General features: G+C 36.8%; 1 protein-coding gene across 6 annotated transcripts in view; it reads right to left on the bottom strand.

The window, feature by feature from the left end:
- The window catches only part of DCAF6 (DDB1 and CUL4 associated factor 6), a 41,638-nt gene that overhangs the window by 9,821 nt on the left and 11,847 nt on the right, over window positions 1-19,970 (bottom strand). For 2 of the 6 annotated variants that reach the window (XM_041480193.1, XM_041480198.1), the window contains 6 exons: window positions 19,765-19,824; window positions 13,612-13,717; window positions 11,166-11,281; window positions 10,302-10,385; window positions 9,805-10,126; window positions 5,056-5,097 (listed from right to left, as the gene is read on the bottom strand). In XM_041480193.1, the coding sequence (XP_041336127.1) occupies window positions 5,056-5,097; window positions 9,805-10,126; window positions 10,302-10,385; window positions 11,166-11,281; window positions 13,612-13,717; window positions 19,765-19,824 (730 nt within the window). The remainder of the gene's footprint in view (window positions 1-5,055; window positions 5,098-9,804; window positions 10,127-10,301; window positions 10,386-11,165; window positions 11,282-13,611; window positions 13,718-19,764; window positions 19,825-19,970) is intronic. The other 4 variants (XM_041480196.1, XM_041480199.1, XM_041480194.1 and 1 more) reach the window with 3 other exon arrangements.

Below are 19,970 nucleotides of genomic sequence, written 5' to 3'. Positions count from 1 at the left end.
TTTTGTCCAACGTATTTCTTGTCAATATTTCTCTATGATGAGATTTAAGATTTAGACAGCTTTTAAGAAGTTCCTACTAAGGAAAAGATGATTTGAGATCAGTTATTGGAGCACCTATCCCATATGGTAGCAGTAAGGTTTACAGCTGGAGATTTCCTAAAATAACAGAGGCATAAACAAAAGCCAAATTATGTAATTTGTTTTGTAAATGTTTAATTCCAGGAACTTAACTTTTTATTAATCTGTGAAAAGACCTTGGTGTCAAATTTTTCCTGTTTAGCTGTTCAGTTTGCAGATCCCCATAATTCCAGCTATGACCAGACGGTCACATCTCAGTTTTTTGTCTTCTGTCATTCCTTGTCATTATTAGCTTTGAGGTCCTGAACACAGTCCAAGGGGAATGTCACTCTCAAGAAGCAAGTACAGATTTTAGCAGAATGCAAGGAGTGAAACTATTACAGCAATTTATATTATCCTAAAAATTAAACTGATCCAGGAACCTCCAGAACTAAATTGCTGCCAGAAAGTAACCTGAATTTATTTTTAAGTAACGTTTTCCTTTGTGTTTAAGTAATGTTTTCCAGTGTTTTAGTCACTGATCCTGAAAACTCCAGCAACAAGTCTTCTACTCCAGAAAAAAATCCCACCAGATCTATCTCATCACTAATTCTCTCAGCCAGTGATCTGCTTAGATTTTTGTTCAATTTTTGCCACAGGAGAAAATTGCACCAAAAAGTTAAGGTGAAATAAATGTTATGCTACAGCTAAGCAAAGAAGGAGAAGGAATGTAAGTCATTAATGCAAATTTATTTGCTATAAAAACAAATAAACAACAAACCACCCACTGTTTTACTAAGACAGATTACCTACTACAGCTAAGCTTTCAAAATAAATTTTAATACTTTTTTATAGAAACCAGAAGAGTTTTGAAAGCACCAGTCAATAAATCTACTTAGCAGTGTGCTATTTATTATAATACACTTCTTAGATGTTTGCCTAGCAAACAGCACCAGAAAAAGTAGACTACTACTACTTCCTTGGTGAGAATTTTCTATTCTTTCAATCCCTAGACAATTTCCTGGTTCATCTTTTTTATACTACAGTAAATAAATACACTGTATTTTTTAGTTAGTCCTTATAATATGCTGAGTTTCAACTTTAATCTTCAACAGATTTAAGAGGGTTCTTCACAACACCTTCATACAACAGAGGGAGTAAAAAAAGAAGCCTATGTTCTTTATCTACTGTGTTTTAAAGATCACTGAGTTATTCTCCTCACCAGTTTGCTTCTACATAAAGGAAAAAGGGTGGCATGCACATGATAGGCTGCATCAAACACTTACAGAAACTTCAAACCATTATTTGTGCAGATTTGACTTTTACTTGCATTTAAAAAAAGATGGGGTTTGTGCGAGAAAGTAAAAGCATCTATCATTTACTGTGATTCCTTTTCCGAATTTTGGTGCATTTGTTCACATTAATTAATTAAAGATGTGCAGTGAAGAGGCTGGGAAGTTAAACATCATTAGGACTGACAGAGCACTAGACTTGACCAGCTGTTTCAGAAGGGTTACTTGCTGGACAGCAGTAACAAGTCTTGGGATTAGAAGATGATATTAAAGGAGCTAATTGGTAAAGCAAAGTAGTTTCTTGCACAATTTTTCATCCAAACATCTCTATGAAAATTAATCTCTCCAGTTCCCTAGACTGAAATACGCAGACATTACAACAAAACCTCAATACTCCTCAGCAATCAGAATCATGCATTTTTAAATAAGAGCAGAAGCACAGAAGCAACTTTTTGTTAAAACTGTCTTTCAACTAAATGGAACTCTGAATTTAACCTCCTCATTTGGGGCCTCATTTTAAAAGGCAGGAGTGGATTTCTATTTAGTCATGTTGGAAGCCAATGATTACCTTCTCCAGGGAGAAGGCAGCCAAGCACACACAACTGTCATACTGTGATCGAGCCCAGCAGAAAGCAAGAACATGGCAGAGGCAGGTCTGCTCCAGAAAACATAAATATGAGCCCAATTTAGTGACATTTCAGGACAAAGAAAATTACAGGAAAAACCCTTCTCTCTGAGAGATATTACTTGTTGATAAATACAGATTTTCCATAATTCTTTTTAAGTCATACATGCACAAGAATTTTAAAATCTGACATGGCTGTTTTCATTTGTATTTGTGATGAGCAATTCCTGTCTTTGCCAACACAAACACAGAAGCAGCCTCATCACTTGCAGCATCAGTGGGTACAGAAGTGTGCTGTGCAATTTGAACTGTTCTGAGTTCAGCTTGAGCTGAGCCTGGCTGAGAGCTGCTGCTTCCCCTCCAAACTGCTCTTCCAAGCACAAAATATCAGACAATGGAATTTATGCACATTGTGTTGGCACTCCTCAGGCAACCCCATCAGTGGGTACAGTTCTAGGAAGTATTCACAGAGCACTGCTCCTCCCCTTATGATCAGTCAGGTTTAAAGTCCTCAAAGTTAATAGTTGTAATTAATTATCAAAAGTCCATTTAAATTAAGCCTGAGATTAATGGAATAGGGATTCAGAAGTGAAACCATATTTTTTTAGTTAAACACAGGTTCAAGATAGGCAAACAAAAACGCAAACCCACAAAAATCCTGTGATGTAAACTGATCCACAGCTATATATTCTAAATGGAAAGAAATGGAAAATATGTATACACATAAGCTAAGTCTTAAAATATATAAGATGTCACATAAGGTGTTTTCTGTATATTTAGAAGTTCTGAAGCATAATGAGGATTTTTTTAAAAACAAGAATCTGTACAATTTACACAATTAAATACCTGGTTTGTTTGTTAAAGGACAATAATTTAGTGGCTGCCATAAACTCATCTGGTACCTGAGATAACCCTGCTTCTTCCAAACACCATTATCCCAGACAGAAAATGGTCAGTCTCCTGAGCTCAGCTGGAGCAGAGCTCACGTCTCCCTCCTTCCTTGCTCCATCCCTCGTGTCTCAGCTCTGCACTGAGTATTGAGCTCAGTATTGATTCCTTCTGTACTGAGGATTTTTGTCACTTCTCAAGTTTCCAAATGTATTCACACACAGACAAATATGGTCTCCTTTTCATAGTAGACAGATTTGGGCTGGAAGGGACCTTAAAGATCATCCCCCAAGCCCTGCCAGGGGCAGAGACATCTTCCACTGGACCAGTGCTGAGGACCACAAACCCTGATTCCCTCTCTTGAGCTCTCTGATGTTAACATCTATTTTTTTATCCACTCCTGTTGCCATCTTCTCCTTTCAACTGTTTTCCCTATGCAAAACAATTGCAGAGAACCTAAGGCTTATAACCATTAACTTAGATCTTATTTCTCCAGTGCCTCATGGTCATCTGGACAATGCTCTCAGGCACATGTTGGGATTCCTGGGGGTGTCCAATTGAGTTGGACTCAGCTGTGGGTCCCTTCCAACTCAGAGCATTCCATGATCCTGATATTATTTGTGGGCATATCTAAAGCACTGCAGCAAACCTTGAGCCAGGTCTGTCATTTCTTCATTGATCCCATAAAGGAATCCAGTTGCCAGCTACCACTGATCTGCCCAAGAATTCCAAAGGCTTGTCTTAACCACCATATTAAAATAGATCCCTTGACTAAATGCCAACATTTGATTATATTTCTGATATTGGTTACTTCCTTTATGAGCCTCTGAACCCATGGAAGAGATTTACTGCTGCTGTCAAATTTCAAGTATTAAGACAGCTCAACACCAAAGGCAAAACCATCCTGTTAACAGCACATTGACACTACCCCTAAAGCCCAAGTTATTTCACTCTTGATCATACAAAACCAAATGTTTACTGTAATGCTCTCCTAGGTAATTTTCCCAACTTTTCAAACACAATCAGTGTTTAAATTATTCTCAGTTACAAAACACTTCAAAATTTTCACCTGATATGCTGATGAATGATGATGACAAGCAGAGAAAAAAGACTGATAAAACATTCTACTCTGAATGCATCATTTATTTTATATTAAATTTATGATGAAACTACTAATATTCCCCTGGGCTGTGCTGAAGAGCTAAAGAACTCCTTGGTAAGCATGCTGAATATAGAAAGAATGCCTATTGTAAAATTTCAAGTACAAACAGCAAAGATTCCTGAACCTCTAAGAAAGCTGCCAAGTTAAATCCAGGTATTCCAACTGCAACTAAGATGAAAATATAAGACAAAGAAATATAGATCTGCACTATTTTCCTGAAGGCATTTAAAATACAGGACTCAGGCTAAGTCTTTTATGGAACCTCATCCTGCACCTTTGCCTTTTCAGCCACAGAAAGCCAAGATGTTCATTTTCATCATTGTAACAATTTTGGGCTATTTCCCCTCTAGATGACCTCTGGCTGAAATCACAGCTGAGAGTTTCTCCCTCTTACATGTGGCCAAACACAATTACCCAAATTGCCTTATATGTTCTTACAACTGCTTCCCTCAAGTATCTCAATAAAGAATATGAGATCAAGGGATTTTTTTTTTCATTTAACTTCATTAAAAGCAATATTGAGTATAATTTAGCATCTGTCTTTCTAAATGTGTATTACCCAATATAGCTCTAATAATTATGCTTAGTTCCATAACCTTGTTCAGGCAAAAAATATAAATGGTTTTTGATCCATGTAGTCTTATATTTTTGTCCAGAACTGGATGTTCTCTACTACCAGACAAAGCAAATCAGCAGTAGCCCATGCAAATATAACTCGTTCCTCAGCAGCTCAATTAAAAAAAAAAAAAAAGAATATTTCTTTTCACAAGCTACACACTTTTCAAATTCCATTAATTTCTATGGCACACGATAAAAATGTTAATAGGTTGTAAAATGTATACACTGCCATTTCTTTTCAATTTCCATGCAACACATGCAGCTAAATATAACTCAAGCAATATGCTCTGTAATTCATAGCATTTGAAGTACAGCAATTCTTAAAATGCCAGTTAGATATGAAAAACCAGAACCTGATAAATCCAATATATGGCAATAAAAAGGAGGAGGGGAGGAATAAAATAATTAATTACCTCATTATTCTATCACCTATCGCTGTTCCTCTGATATTATATCTAGTAAAGGGAATAACAACTGAAGTCATTCACAAATGCTAGGTACCATGTTTTTCAAAGGTTAGCATCTTTTACAAAATGTGCTCTATGAATTCCAACTGAGAAGGCTCCTTCCCAGTGCATGAGTCAGTATATGAGACTACTTGCATTTCAGCAAAAATAGTATTCAGATTATATAACAGCACACAAAGTAAAGTTATAAAATGCAGTAATTCTTCATAGATCACAGCAGCCGTATCATTTCCATTCTACATTCGTATTTCTTTAGATTTTAACCTACTAGGTTAAAGCTAGTTGTAGCTTTTTCCAGGCTTAGCCTCCGCCCCCAGATCAACTTCAAAGTCCAAACAAACTTAATTCAGTCATTTAAGTAGGAAATCAGCCCTCAGAGAGCTGTTTTGACTAATTTGTGAAAATTGAGATCAATCCATTAGAAACTGCACTCTCTGTGTATGAACAACATTTTGCAAAGATTTTTTTCCCCTCCCACAGATTACAAGGTATCACCCTCTGTTTGAACTAAACTTACTGGATCCAGAAACTTCTAAAGGAGAAATGCCCTTGCATATGTCCAGACTGAAAGACCTCCATGTGTTGTTTTATTTGTCACAAAAGGCACCTTTTCCTGGGGATTCCCTAAAATGCACAGGAGGTTATTTACTCTGGTGGGTATCTAGCTAAACTGCTCTGCTGTACAGAAGAGATTTTAATTGTTTTTCATTTCAGAAAATTCTGTGCACATCCTTATCCACTTTGTTAAAAAGAGCATGCATTGACTGGCCCAACAACATGAAAAAAGGAAATAACTGCTTAGCTTCTTTTAGTCACTTGTGAAGACCATTCCTACAGTGATACTCAGTGGCTAAGAAATGCTGCTGAAAAAAAGTCAGATGTCACATTCTCAATTATTTCTTTTAAAGAAATGTCCTTCTGTGTCAAAACTCTTCCTAGCTGACTCCTGTCAACATACAGCAGACTTAGCCCATCAACCAAAGGATCGTGGTCTTTCTCCACATTTTGCTGCTACTATTTAAAGTCCTTTTCAAAATATTAAAGCAAGTGCAGACTTTGCCCAGTCCTTGCTGATAGCTCAGTTTCAGGTTAGTTGGTGAGAAACCACCTATCCTCATTGTGTTTTGAGATTTATAAGTATCCACAATGTGAGATTATTTGAGAAAAAGATCAAACCCTCAGCATGAAAACATTACAATTACAAATAATATTCAAATAATGGAAGCCTTGTACAATTAGATTTGCAAAATAAACAATATTTATTCATAAATCTGAAATCTACATCCACCTTACTAAAAACAACCTGAGATGCAGCAGGAAGTTCCCAATTTATTTAGAGCTCTGTTTAACAGAGCTATCAGAAGGGTATTTCTGCCACTTTTTTTCCTTAAGAGGAAGCAGCAGATCATGATTTCAGAGTACAGAATCAGAAATCTACCCTTCTTTTTCAGTGGAGAAAACTGTATTTCACAGTGGGAAAATGACTCAGACACATTCCTTTATCTGAATTTCTCCACCTGTAGAATATTCTGCTCAATATAAACAAGAGCTATTTGGTTTATAAGAAAACACAGCCTAAAGAAAAACAAATTGATTGTAGACAAAGCCAGTAATGTGACATATTGGAAAAGGCTTATTATTCAAACAGTTCTTTGCATTCTGTCTCAGAAGGCTACAACAGCCTTTTTTTTTTTCCTATAGAAAAATGAAACTTTTTTTCTTCATTACATAAATTATGAATGATAGTAGATTATTGTAGGTTTGTCTTTCTTCTTCAGAAAAAAAAAAAAACAAACCAAAAAAACACAGCAAAACCAAACCAAACCCACAAAAAAACCCTAAAAAAAAAGCAGTTTCCCCTAAGTATTTTACAGAGAAAAAAAAATCTACTTTATTACTTAGATATTAATGTCATTAATTATCTAATAAGATGACACATTGGAAACTAAAGTATTAGATTAACTTGAAAAAATGAGATTTAGTAAAGGAATTGTTAGGTAACACAATTTACTGAGTGAGCAAAGAGAAAAGAAGCCTAGAGAAAGCATCCTGGAGGAGTGGAGCCCCAGACTTTCAGGCAATTTTATGCCATGTATTGCTACTGCTCTTGAGCAGGGTGTTGGAATGGAATCATGCAGCACATTGAGGGTGGGGAACTTATTAACAGAGGGGACTCTAGGGCCTTGAGAAGAAGAAAATCAGCAGTATAAAACTGAGTTTTATACTTCTCAGCTTCCTTCTAGTGAATGGGAACACTCATTAATTAGGAATGACAAAGTAGGGAAGAGTGCAGGGTGCAGGGCTTGTGTCTGACCACGAGCCCCCCCTGGAACAGTGACAGGCAAGAGAGGAGGAGGACACAGCCCCAGCTCATTGTGCTCAGAGAATCCTCTCCAGACCAAGAGTAACAACCACAGAATTACTCCAGCAAAACCCAAATAGTGCAGAGGGCTGGGCTACCACACTCAGGCAAAAAGTGAAACATGAAGAGGAGACAGAAACCAGCATGATGGCAGGAAATCCATTAATTATTACTGCTAAGAGTGAGAAAAATTTGGTACTCTGTCTAAGGAGGCAAAACCTGAAAATGGATAGGATGAGCATGATTCAATGATGAGCACTGGGCATGAAAAATTATTTCAGTGAAAACAGAATGTTAGCACAGAACAAAATGACCAAGTTTAGTTCATGTGTACCCAAGGCAGCAGCAATGCTCTGAGTTAGCTTCCTACTCATTAAAGGACATGGGGGATATTATATGAATTTGATCAGTTTGTGAAAGGGATTTTAGGCTATAACAGCTGCCATAGTACTACTACAGAGAACTTCCAGTTCCTTTCACTCTAATGTGAGGTAAAAATACTAAAAGGGTTTAGAGCTATAGCTTTTAGGACCATCAGTGTCTGCTTCTTTTCTGGAAATCCAAATTCCTTTGAGCACACACAGGATGTCTTACTCTTCCTTAGTATCTCAGAGTGCACTTGTAAACTCCTGAAACCTGAAGAACAGGAGGGAATGTAATGCTCAGTAGTTAAACTGGAAAACTTCACTGCTTGCACACACACAAAAGCAGAACAAAATTATCTGGTCAGGCATTAAACCTGAGCATTGAAAGCCTGCAGGAAACCCTAAACAACACTGACTACAAAGCAATTATTTTTCAGATTTTATTTGGGGGAACTATAAGGGAGCAGGGGACTGCACCAAGGATTTTAATTGTATCATTCACTTGGCTGAATGATCTTTCCCAGGTGATAAATTTAAACTGTTACAGGAAAAAATCTCACTGCACAGAGAGGAAAGAAAGCATGTCAGATAAATTGTAACTTCATTTAGAATGTCCCCACTAGTGGGAAATGGTAAGAGGTCTGTGATACCTGGAAGTGTAATTCTTATCACATTGCTGCAGAAACTACACGGTAGAGACAACATGGTGCATGAAGAGAAGCTATGAATCCTGCTTGAAAATGGAGATGGGATTAAAATTGCAGGGCTTTTCACAGCTTGCTCTTCAATCACTGGATCATAATGAACATTGGCTCTGCAGGGGAAAATATTTCTGCCATTCCATATCTGCCTACAAATACTTAGTACTGCATGGAAAGTTAATGGGTTAAGACAGAATCTGTGTATATTGGCTTCTTCATAAAAGCTGTCATTTAGTGAGCAGAATTACTTGTGCTTTGTAATAAACAACCACTGACTGCTCTTTTTGCCACTACTGACAATGTGCTGGCTTACGATTTCTATTTTACCTGCGAGTTATTCAAAACCTCCTCTAGAAACAGCTATTAAATTCTTCCTGATTTCCTAATGAATACATATTGTAAATTCCTGTGAAGAATCTTCATTACTAGCATAAGAAATTAATAGCACTGACTTTAACAGGAGTATGTGACATGAGGTTAAATTACATCTAAAGCTAGTAAAAAGGTATTGTATGAAGTCTAACAATGGAAATGTTGCTTAAATAATTTTATAGTTTTGAAATTCGTGAACAAAGGAATTAAACCAACAATAACAAATTGAGGGTTCGGTTTACTAAATGATCAAACAAGTATGTACAGCTCTTCATATAAAAAAGCACAAAGCTTACTAAAAGCATCTTTTATTCCTGGTAACACTTAGCAGTCTACCTTTTTTTTACTGACATACATAGTAATATTTAATAACCAACAAAAGGAAAAGGATTACAGTTTCTCTTTCAGAGAAAAAGAAGAATGAAAAATTGAACACATCAGTTTTAATGTATGTACTACAAACACACTATTGCTGCACAAGGGCACTTAAAAGCTCTTGCTTTGCCAAAATAAGAACATCTAAAGTACAACTGAAAGAAAATGTAGGTCTCTGTCCAAATTTATGAACTTTCTATACTTATGACTAGAGGGAGAATAATAACAAATAAACTGCAAATATTTAGCACTGAGGTATTCAGCAGGCAAGAGATCAGCATAGGCAGGTATTAGATCTGCAAGAGCCTTCCTGGCTTGCAGGGAAAATGCAGCTGCACCTATCTTAGATATAATTATATATAATTACACTGAGCCATCAAGCTCTTGGCCAGTTGTCAAAGAACAACTTTAGGATACGAGGGCTGAGTTTCTTGACCTTTCATTCAAAGAAATAAACAAGAAAAGAGGGGAAAAAAAAGCAAGAAGCGTTTTGCCAAGCAGAGACAGGTACTGCTCTCACCTGTGCCCAGGGCCTCCTCGGTACCTGGCCCCCGGGATGAGGACAGGGTCGTCATCGCTGTCGTCGGTTTCCTGCAGGGCCGAGCTCCTGGTGCAGGCCTCGTCCGCAGCCGCCAGCCCCGAGGATTCCGGCTGCGACTGGGGCTCCTCGCTGCCCAGAGGGGTGCTGGCACTGGGGACAGTGCTCTGGCTGCAAATGTCTTGGTTTGCACCCTGTTCACAGGAGGCTTCTTCCTCTGCATTCCCAGACACAGCATCAGCACTGGGGCCTTTTTTTTCTGGTTGAATTCCGGAGTGCTCAGGAGCAGGTTTATCTGATACTGCTGAAAAGCAAATATTGGGGAAAACAAGTCACACCATTAACAATTATAGTCTATTTTAGAAATGGTCATATTTCTATGACCATTAATATTTATTCAGTTAATATTTCATCCTCTACTTATTCCTATAACTATTTGAAAGAGTACAGATACATACTTGCTATGTACAGATACCTACTTGCTTCTGTTGTCTCTGCAGCTTCATCTGTATTTTTCAGCTCTTCAGCAGTTGCATCTTCCTTAAGAGATTCATCAGGAACCCCTAAATTAAGCAATTTAATGGTAAACCACATTATTTCAATTAGATGCACATCTATAATGTAAGCAATTATAAATGAGACCAGGACTCCTGGAAGAAACCAATCTAAGTAATCCACTCCAAAGTCAATGTCTGTACTGAAATCTCAGCTATCAGTCACGTAAAAATCAGTATATATAAATCTACCTAGTTGACCAGGTCAGCACACTAACTAAGAAAAATGTAGTAATTTCTTGCTCCTTAATGTATTTAACAGCCTATGCTATGAGAACTTCAGCAGTAAAAATAGCATTTGTACTCTTAACACAGACACTTACTATTATTTCTGAAGACAAATGAAGTTATCAGTCTATTAAGAGGGATTTATTTTTTTTAGTATTTCTCTGGAACTAGTCATTTAACTTGACTGCCCTTTTGGCAATGAACTGAGCAAGACAAACACATTTAATAAAACGCAGTGAAAGCTTGAAAGAAATGTAACAAAATTCCAAGCACTCATTTATGACTGCAAAATGCAGTTGTTCTATTTTCCTATACAAATCGAGGCACAATATGCCCCTAAGAAGAATAATGTTTTTAGAACTAAAGACAAGGTAAGTTAATGTTTATATTTATTGCAGCTATCTCAGGTTGGTGTTTTCTTTCCTAAAAGAATTCATGCTTTACTATGGCTGTGTTCTGCCTTCATGTGCACATATGAGACTCCCAGTGTGTGCAGTGGGAATCAGGGACATAGGAGGGCAGAATTTTTGCCTTAGCATTACAAATCCCAACATATCTTACTTGTTTCTTCCCCATCTGGCCCTGACTCATCCAAAGCTTTTGTTTTTACAGAGTCTTCTTGGCCTTCCGTTTTGCAATGACTTCCACTCCCTCTAGAGCTTGAATTTATGCTGCTCCTGGCAATGTAACATGAAAAAAGAAAATCATTTAGGATCATGTAAATACATAAATAAATAAATAAGATCATTGCAACAGCACAGCCTGACCAACATTATCTATCTCACTGCAGTAAAGTGAGAGCTCCTGGCAGCAGCTACAACCAGTTCACAGCAATTTCAAAATTCTCTTTTATTGTGTCCATTGCCACTCATCCCACACAATTCCTCTGCATCACAGAACCCTGTTCTCTCCTTCCTATCTTTTTTTTTACCTTTAAAGAATGTCATCATTGCTTTTTTAAATATTTTAAGAACTCCAAAGGATTTGCTGTATTTCACTATGTGCCCACTTTTTAGATGTATAAATAATCAGCAATCATCTTAAGAGGTATGACAAGCTATCAACTGAGCACTAATAAATAATGTTATCCCATTCAATTAAAAATATGATTCAGATAAAAGTCTCCAGGTCCTTCACCAGTAATTATCATTCCTGTACCTTTCAAGGTATGGACTTTCAGTTCTCAAAGTTTTGTTATTGCTCAAGATTCACTACAAGCTGGTATTTGACATTTACTCCCCATTCATGTTTAGATAATTACTGTGGGACACCAATTTCTCTTTACAATATAGAAAATGAATCCTTGGGAAATATGTAAAATGTTGTCCTGGATGTCACTGAAATTCATGTTTTTAGACTCTCTAGCAAAGACTTTCAGGAAATGAGGCCTTGTTGCTGAGTCCTCTTAGGTGATGTGGCCTAAAACTCATTAGGGAAATCATTGGACAAAAGCAGAAAAAAAGGCAATTATAAGCATGACTCGCAATAATTTAGACTGTCTCTTTACAAACATCTTCTGACCTGTGTATGTTATTAGCAAATATTTAATATGCTACATTGCTAGAAACAGCACAGATCACGCTTAGTTGAGATTCTTGAGAATTCAGTCTAGACTTCAGGAATTTTATGTCTTATGTTAAATCAGAGCTTCTACTCCTCTTGATGAGCAATATTCTGTATATTCATTGCTGTATCAGATTGGAAGCTGTAGGGAAGTTTTTGTTAGCCCTTTCAGTATTTCTTCTAAATCCAGAATTTTCAGCATTGCTTCTGAATGGCCAGACAAGAAGGATACTGCTAGACACCAGGTGGAGGATTTTTGCTATTTTATGTCTCATCTCTCTATAAACCTAATCACAGCCTAAACAGTAAAATATTTTTTGACTTGTAGGATTTACATGTCTTCCTCTATTTCGTTTTCACAACTTTCAGTTCTCAGATTAGGGAGTTATTTGTTCCAACTGCATCATTTTGGCAGATGGAATTGCATCTTGCTCCTGTTGCTCCACTCTTCAGCACAATGCTTTTAGTCAGCCTTTGAGCTGACAATGACTTGCAACTTTGTCCTACCAGAAAATGCTTTTTCCTCTCACTACCCACACCACACTACCCACCACCAAACTCCATGGATTTGCTGACTGCAAAATTAGGTAAAAGCATCATAGCAAAATTGATTTTTTTAAAGTTTGCTGGATATTGGAGGCAAAATCAGTGTTTTAAGTTTCTAAACTGTGAGAAAGGTGCATGTCTTGTGTCTAAAGCCACAGCACTTAAGAGTGACTAAATGTGGCTGGGTTTTGTGGGTTTTTTCCCCCTCAGTAACAAGGAGCAAGCATTTCTCCTCACTGCCTCCAAATAATTTTGAAAACATAAGCAGAGGAATAGAAATAAGATGAGATAAAATAAGGATGATGGTTGTTCTGGGAGATCCCAAGATGCTCTACTGATAGACTTGAACACAAAGCCAAGTACACAAGGCCATCAGGCACTGTGTGCTCCTTATTTGAAAAGGATGTCACCACTGTAACACCTGAGCAGTCCACAAAGTTGCTGTCTCAGCCTTATGCATTCATCAACACTCCTCAGACACAGAAATATTAATTTCAGTGTTTACAATCAGGAACTGAGTCACAGACAGACTCACTTGCAGAATACTATATGAGAAGTTTGTTAACCCCTGGACTACCATTCCACCCCTGTACTACCCTGCTTTATAAGACCTTGATATTATGCCAGGGCTTGATGAAAATAGCATGTTTCAAACTAGGTTTGCGTTATAGAGATTCACAGTAAATACACAAAAAAGAAGTCTCTTGTATAAATTTCACATTAAAGTACATCTATCTTATGTTCTGAATGCATTAAGACTAGAGCCATTTCAAATTGTGTAGGTACACCTAAAAATAGACATAAACCACAGGGAAAATAATTTACAGCTATGCTAGACAAGTGTTATTGATATGTGCTAATCATGAACTAGTCAAAACCAAAATTAACTTGTTCTTACCACTCATCAGTGAAGTCCAGTTTTATTGTGCTTGTAGTCGTTCCTTCTGTACTGTAGTGCAAACTTAAAACTGGTTCACCTGTTCCTGTTCGTGTCTTATCACTTTCTGCAAATATGGGGTTGATAAAGGTTGAACAGGCATTAGAAATGTACATAAAGTTGCTATAATTCTGAAGATTAATTTCATTATCAAATGTTGTAGTAACATATATAATGTCTGTTTAAGATCTCTTACAGCCCAAGCAAAAAAGTTAAAAAGTTCTAGAGTAAACACACCAAATTTGCAATGCTTGTAAAATGGTCTAACATTATATGTAATTATAAAAGCAAACAAAGGAGATGCTGTCCTTCAACATGCAAGTAAATAAAATTTCAGATAGATATGTACACACAATATAATCATTAATAAGCAGATCAATTTTATAGCAAATATATTAATAGGATTATTTTTAAGTGGTATGCAGTCTTTTTGCCTTAGTAAATACACATGAAAAAAATATTATCAGATCTAGACATTATCAGCCTAGAAAAATCACCATCCTCTACTTTGTTGCCTGCTTAGAACCCAGATGACTACCAGTACCCTTAACCTGCTGTAAATTGTCAGTCAGTTGTCATAAAAATACTGTAAATTCATGTTTCAACAGTTTTATGCTTAAAACCCTATTTTATATTATAATAACTGCAAGCAGAAGGGAGCACTTGCAAAATGGGCTCATTCATGGTTTCCAAAAGCAACAGAAGTGAATGGAAAACCACAGCATACTGGCCACTCCTCTGCTGCAGAAATGGTTCTAAAGATGTTAATGGGCTCCTTCAAAAGACAGCTGCTCAATGACATCCATCCATCCATCCATCCATCCATCCATCCATCCATCCATCCATCCCCTTGGAGTCAAGTTCATGGTCACCACCTATCCACAAATGGCAAGTTTGCCATCAGTCCTGAAGTTGGGCAAGACTAAAAAGTTCATGGAAAGCAGCATCAGATGGAGCCTCGCTACAGAGGTGCCATTCTCTCAGACCTCAGAGGGAAGGTTTATTTAGTGTATTCAAATACATTCAAATGGCCACTAAAAGTCTCTGCAGTCTTGCTTTTCCTGACTACTGAGCCTTTTATCTCAGGATTATTTGGACAAAATCGTCTGTCCTTTCTTTAGTTTCTAGAATACAGAAATGGGACTATAAATATCCTTGCAGTATTGGCAGCACACTGACAAGTGTAATAAAGGAAAAGCTGCAGATCATCTTTGTGGAAGTCAGTTAAAACCTAACATTGCATTCAAACACAAGCCTACAAATTTCCCCACTAAAAAGGCTGTTGTCATAACAGTAATGGCTACAATGCTGGCACAGGATACTTAATTCTGAAGAATTAATACAATTAAATTATAGCAACTATGAGATAGCACATCAGAATTTAAGCTAACAATCAATGCTCATATTTTTAAACTGCTGACAGGCAGAAGCCCACTCACAGGATCCAGAGCAGTGATCAGCTGTGCCAAAGAACTTTAAATATGCACTTCTACATGTTCTGAAGAGAAATTTAAAAATCCAAAACATACCACAAAAACCCTGAAAGAACAAATTAGAATACTTTTTTTTTTAAATGAAAGAGAATTAACCAATTACAACCATGACCCTAATAATGCACAAGGTATGGGCTCCACGCCATGGGAAGAAAACCTTATAGCCCCTTTAAATTAAGAGTTCAAGTTACATTCTTGTTAGAGTGGAGCAAGGATAAAACTGATTTAAAGAAAGTTTATTTAAGGAACAGGAAACCTAAGAAACGTAAGGAAATATTTTTTAGTGCTATATGGACAGCTTGAACAAAAGTGACATTCTTTCTTAACTAAACGGGTGCTTCCTCTATTTTTTGACAATCTATGATTTATAAAATCTCTTTTTATAAATGTCTGTTCAGACTTCAAACACCCCTTCCTCAGCAAGTAGAAATATTGACTGATCCCACATACTGCACAAGTCACCAGGAACTGACACTGGAAGCCAAAAGTGAGAGTGGGAGAATTCTTCAGCTTCCTTTTAACAGCCTCAGACAAGACAGATCTTTGAGTTGGGAACCCAGCTAAAGACAGACAATTTCCTGCTGTGAATAATCCAAGACAACCCCCAAATAATGACTTTACTCATGGACTTCCTACTGCTGTGCAAGGTTGGCTTCAGCACAAAACCACTTAATGCTGCCAATCAAAGTAACCAAACTTGGCTATCTACAACGAGCCTAACTGAATACCAGGATTGTCTTTCTTAAAATGTCAGTGCCTGAAAATCTAACCAAGATGCATAAGGACTGGCTACAATTACTCTGGAAGCAATGCTCATATTTGTCCACACCCAAAAAGATGGAAGAATTGCTGCAGACTTCAGAGGGCACTGACTGAGAAATTATTTTTACAAGTTTCTGGGAACAGATAGCTGTTAAACCATACTGGACAACAGAATACTCCTAAATCTACAATAACATAATAACATGAACTACAATTTGGATGGGGTCAGTTTCTTCTTTCAAGTAACTTTAGGGCATAACATAAACACTAATAAGAAAAAGAAACTTTAAAAAAGACAGATGAGAGAAGAATCCGATAATAAACTGCAGAGAATTAGCTGTGTGGTTCAATATTTGATATTGAATTTAAACTGCTAATGAAAGTTGACTGGGAGCCTCTGTGAATAAAATGCTTTGCTTCCTACACAACTGAACATTCTTTCAGTTATGAAAGAATAACAAACTCTACAAACCTTGAACTCTGTTTTCTGGGAGAAATGTGATGGCTTAAGACTGCCCAGATTAGAATGAAGCTCTGCTCTCTTCCTCTACTAAGTTCATCCCATCAGGGCAGATCTACTTCACACTGATAATGAAGGGAAGGAGAGGAAAATGGTCCAAATTCTGTGATCTAGGCAATTCACAGTTTATTAATCTGGTTGCCAACTCTATCAGAGTAATCACTGCTACAAGAGAAAGCTGTAGCTTGTCAACACTTTACTAAATTTTATTCTAAATCCTTCAAAAATACCTTGAAACTTTGCTTAATTTTACAGCCAAACACAAGATATTTTGAAGATACTATCAAGAGCTTTCAGTTATTTCATAAACACTGTCCAAAGCATACTCCCATTAAATGGTCCATTCTCCAATTGCCTACAGCAAGAAGACACTTTTAAACTACCACTCTTAAAACTGAAGACAAAATTTCATTCATAACCTGACATGAAAAAGAAAGCCACAAACCAAACTGCACAACTGACAGCAACAACCTTCAGACCCACTTTTTCACTTAGAAAATGAACCTGTGCAAGTGTAACTTCACAGACACTGGGGCTCTCAACCATAAAGAGTAAGTGCATAAGGACAAGTTGACAGATTGCATTTCCTAATTAAACTAACACTGTAAGGAACTTCAAGCCAGTTTGCCACATCTCAAATGCTGCCCTGTTCATTCATCTATTGGCAATCTCATGAGAAGAGGATAGATAACTTCTCATTTAAAAAAACTCTAAAATAATTCCTATCCAGCACTATATTCTGTGTGAAGACCTAAGAGAGATACTTCTGGAAGGGGGAAAAATTGATCCAAAGAGGAGAAGATAAGTTGTGTATTTTAGAAAAATAGGAATTCTGTGAGAAGGCTTTAACATGGGAAATTTAATCAGGCCTCAGATTCCCTCTTTAGTCATTCCAACTCAGGCAGTACCTTAAAATCCTAACACTGCAATAGATCTAAAGGCCAAGCCAACCCTCCACTATTACAGTCACAGCCTAAAACATTTTTAAAAAGTCAAGTGTAGACGGCTGTGATCCATTTGAAACCATTTTGTACATACAGCAATGACTTTTGGGTTCTGCTGGACTGTCAGACTGCTGGCATTATAAATGTACATGATTGCAATAAGAATCAAAAGATCTTTAAACCCCAAACTAGTCTTAAAACATGAATGCCAACAACAGAGACAGGTCCAACAGAAGACAGCTGATTCAGTACTAAATTAAGAGAAGGCAGCAATAAGAAGGAAAGGTAATTCTCTATGAAAAGAACTGTTATGACTTCCTTCATTAACTACTTACATTATTTTGAGACTTCAAATAGAAGTGAAACTAATGCAGTTAAATTTCAGAAATTCAACTGGATCTCAGCAAACTATTCTTTCTGCTTATCATTTGAACAAAATATTTCCTAATAAATTTGCTCCTTTTTCAAATTCCTAGTTTTACAAATTAGAAGTAACATTGTCTGCTAACAAAGCAGAAAAACATTGCCTTAAAACAACTGGAGAACTGGTGAACTGAAAAGCAAATGTATTTTGGGTTGGGGTTTTTTTGCATATTAAAAAACCTGAAGTGATTCTATAAGAGGGAATCTCTTAGTTCAGGTAACTTGATACAGAAAAAAAAACCAGTTTTCCTAAATTTTTAGTTGTAAGAATCTTAAGAAACTTACAGACTTTCTATGTTAGTTCCAGGTTATTCTACTCTGATCAAATAATGCTTTATTCTGAGCCCAGAACAGAGAGCATAACTTGGCCACATAACCATAAGCAAGGTTTCCATCTAAACCTGATTGTTGGAGTGATCAACTAAACCATGTTTAACTGCATTAGTTTCACTTCTATTTGAACTTCAGAAATTCAACTGGATCTCAGCAAACTATTCATTCTGCTTATCATTTGAACAAAATATTTCCTAATAAATTTGCTCCTTTTTCAAATTCTTAGTTTTACAAATTAGAAGTACCATTGTCTGCTAACAATGCAGAAAAACATTGCCTTAAAACAACTGGAGAACTGGTGAACTGAAAAGCAAATGTATTTTGGGTTGGGGTTTTTTTACATATTAAAAAACCTGAAGTGATTCTATAAGAGGGAATCTCTTAGTTCAGGTAACTTGATACAGAAAAAAAAACCAGTTTTCCTAAATTTTTAGTTGTAAGAATCTTAAGAAACTTACAGACTTTCTATGTTAGTTCCAGGTTATTCTACTCTGATCAAATAATGCTTTATTCTGAGCCCAGAACAGAGAGCATAACTTGGCCACATAACCATAAGCAAGGTTTCCATCTAAACCTGATTGCTGGAATGATCAACTAAACCATGAATAATTAGCAAATTTACACACTGAGTTTTAAGGCTATTTCATCACAAAATGTATTTCCACAAAAAGAATTCATTTTGTCAAGGGGCAGCTTGATTTTTTTCCCCACCATTCTGGCATCCTAAAGTAAGCCACAATCTCAATAGTTGCCAAACAGACTATTTTTCAGAAGTGGGATTTCAAAATGGCTTTCTAGTTTGGAATGTGGAAGAAGACAGAGCTGTTTTGTGGGATTTAAGCTATTAAACCTCTACAGACGCTTTGATATGGAAGCACAATGAAGAGTGTATGGCAATCTCTTTTTAAATTAGCATCTATCACTCCTTAATTATTCGGCCATAAATATTCTCTACAGATGACATTGATGCAGCTGGAATAGGGTCACCTCTGGCCCACTTCAGTGCTCACAGTTCGCAGACTGATGCATAATGGGCACAGAGAAACCTCCCAAGCATTCTGTCCATCCCCAGTCCACAGGGATACTACAAGAAACACCAGTACTTGTTCAGCAGGAGGGTGAAGGACAAGGAGATACAGAGGGAAGATGCACCTCAGTGCAACGAGTACTCTGGAGTTACTCAAACTGCAGGAATCACAAAGCTGCACATCACTCATGGATAAGAGAAATTAATGTGGCATTATAAAATTAAAGGTTATTGCAATCTTGATATTTGCCCTTTGATTAAAAAAGAACCATTCAGAAAAAACCCAACCTGTTTAAATAATTAATTTTACTTTGCATTTTACAAAAATATTCCAACTGTCCGTAGAATACATGAGACATTTACTGTACCTACACTGAACCGTAGTAATTGCATGAAGAATCGAACTTAGGATGGCTTCAAAAACAACAATTAACCTCACTCTGTTAATCATATTGATCATTAAATAATGAGTTTCCAGCAGATCTGCTTACAGAATACTACTATATGTGGATGAACAGCATTTTTAGACTGTTTTTCATCATGAAAAGCAACTTTAAAAGAAGCATTGCAATCAGCTATGGCTGGGTATAGCGCATTTCCTGTCACACGCACCCTGTGGCTCATCAAGTGACATGGATCCAAGCTGTTTGTTAACCACTGAAGAAGGAGAATCTGAAACAAAAACGAGATTTCAACTTAAAACATAAGCAGCAGAGAACTGCACAGCAATGTCACGATCATATGTTAGTTTAAAATAAAAAAGCAGCAACATAAGGAAGCTTTGGGTTTGTTTAATGAGCAGCCAGCCATATTGCATT

Source organism: Pyrgilauda ruficollis, unplaced genomic scaffold, assembly GCF_017590135.1.
Source record: "Pyrgilauda ruficollis isolate IOZ18807 unplaced genomic scaffold, ASM1759013v1 scaffold50, whole genome shotgun sequence".
Classification (NCBI taxonomy): domain Eukaryota; kingdom Metazoa; phylum Chordata; class Aves; order Passeriformes; family Passeridae; genus Pyrgilauda; species Pyrgilauda ruficollis.
The sequence above is the reverse complement of the archived record's forward strand: the minus strand, read 5'-3'. Positions and strand labels throughout refer to the sequence as shown.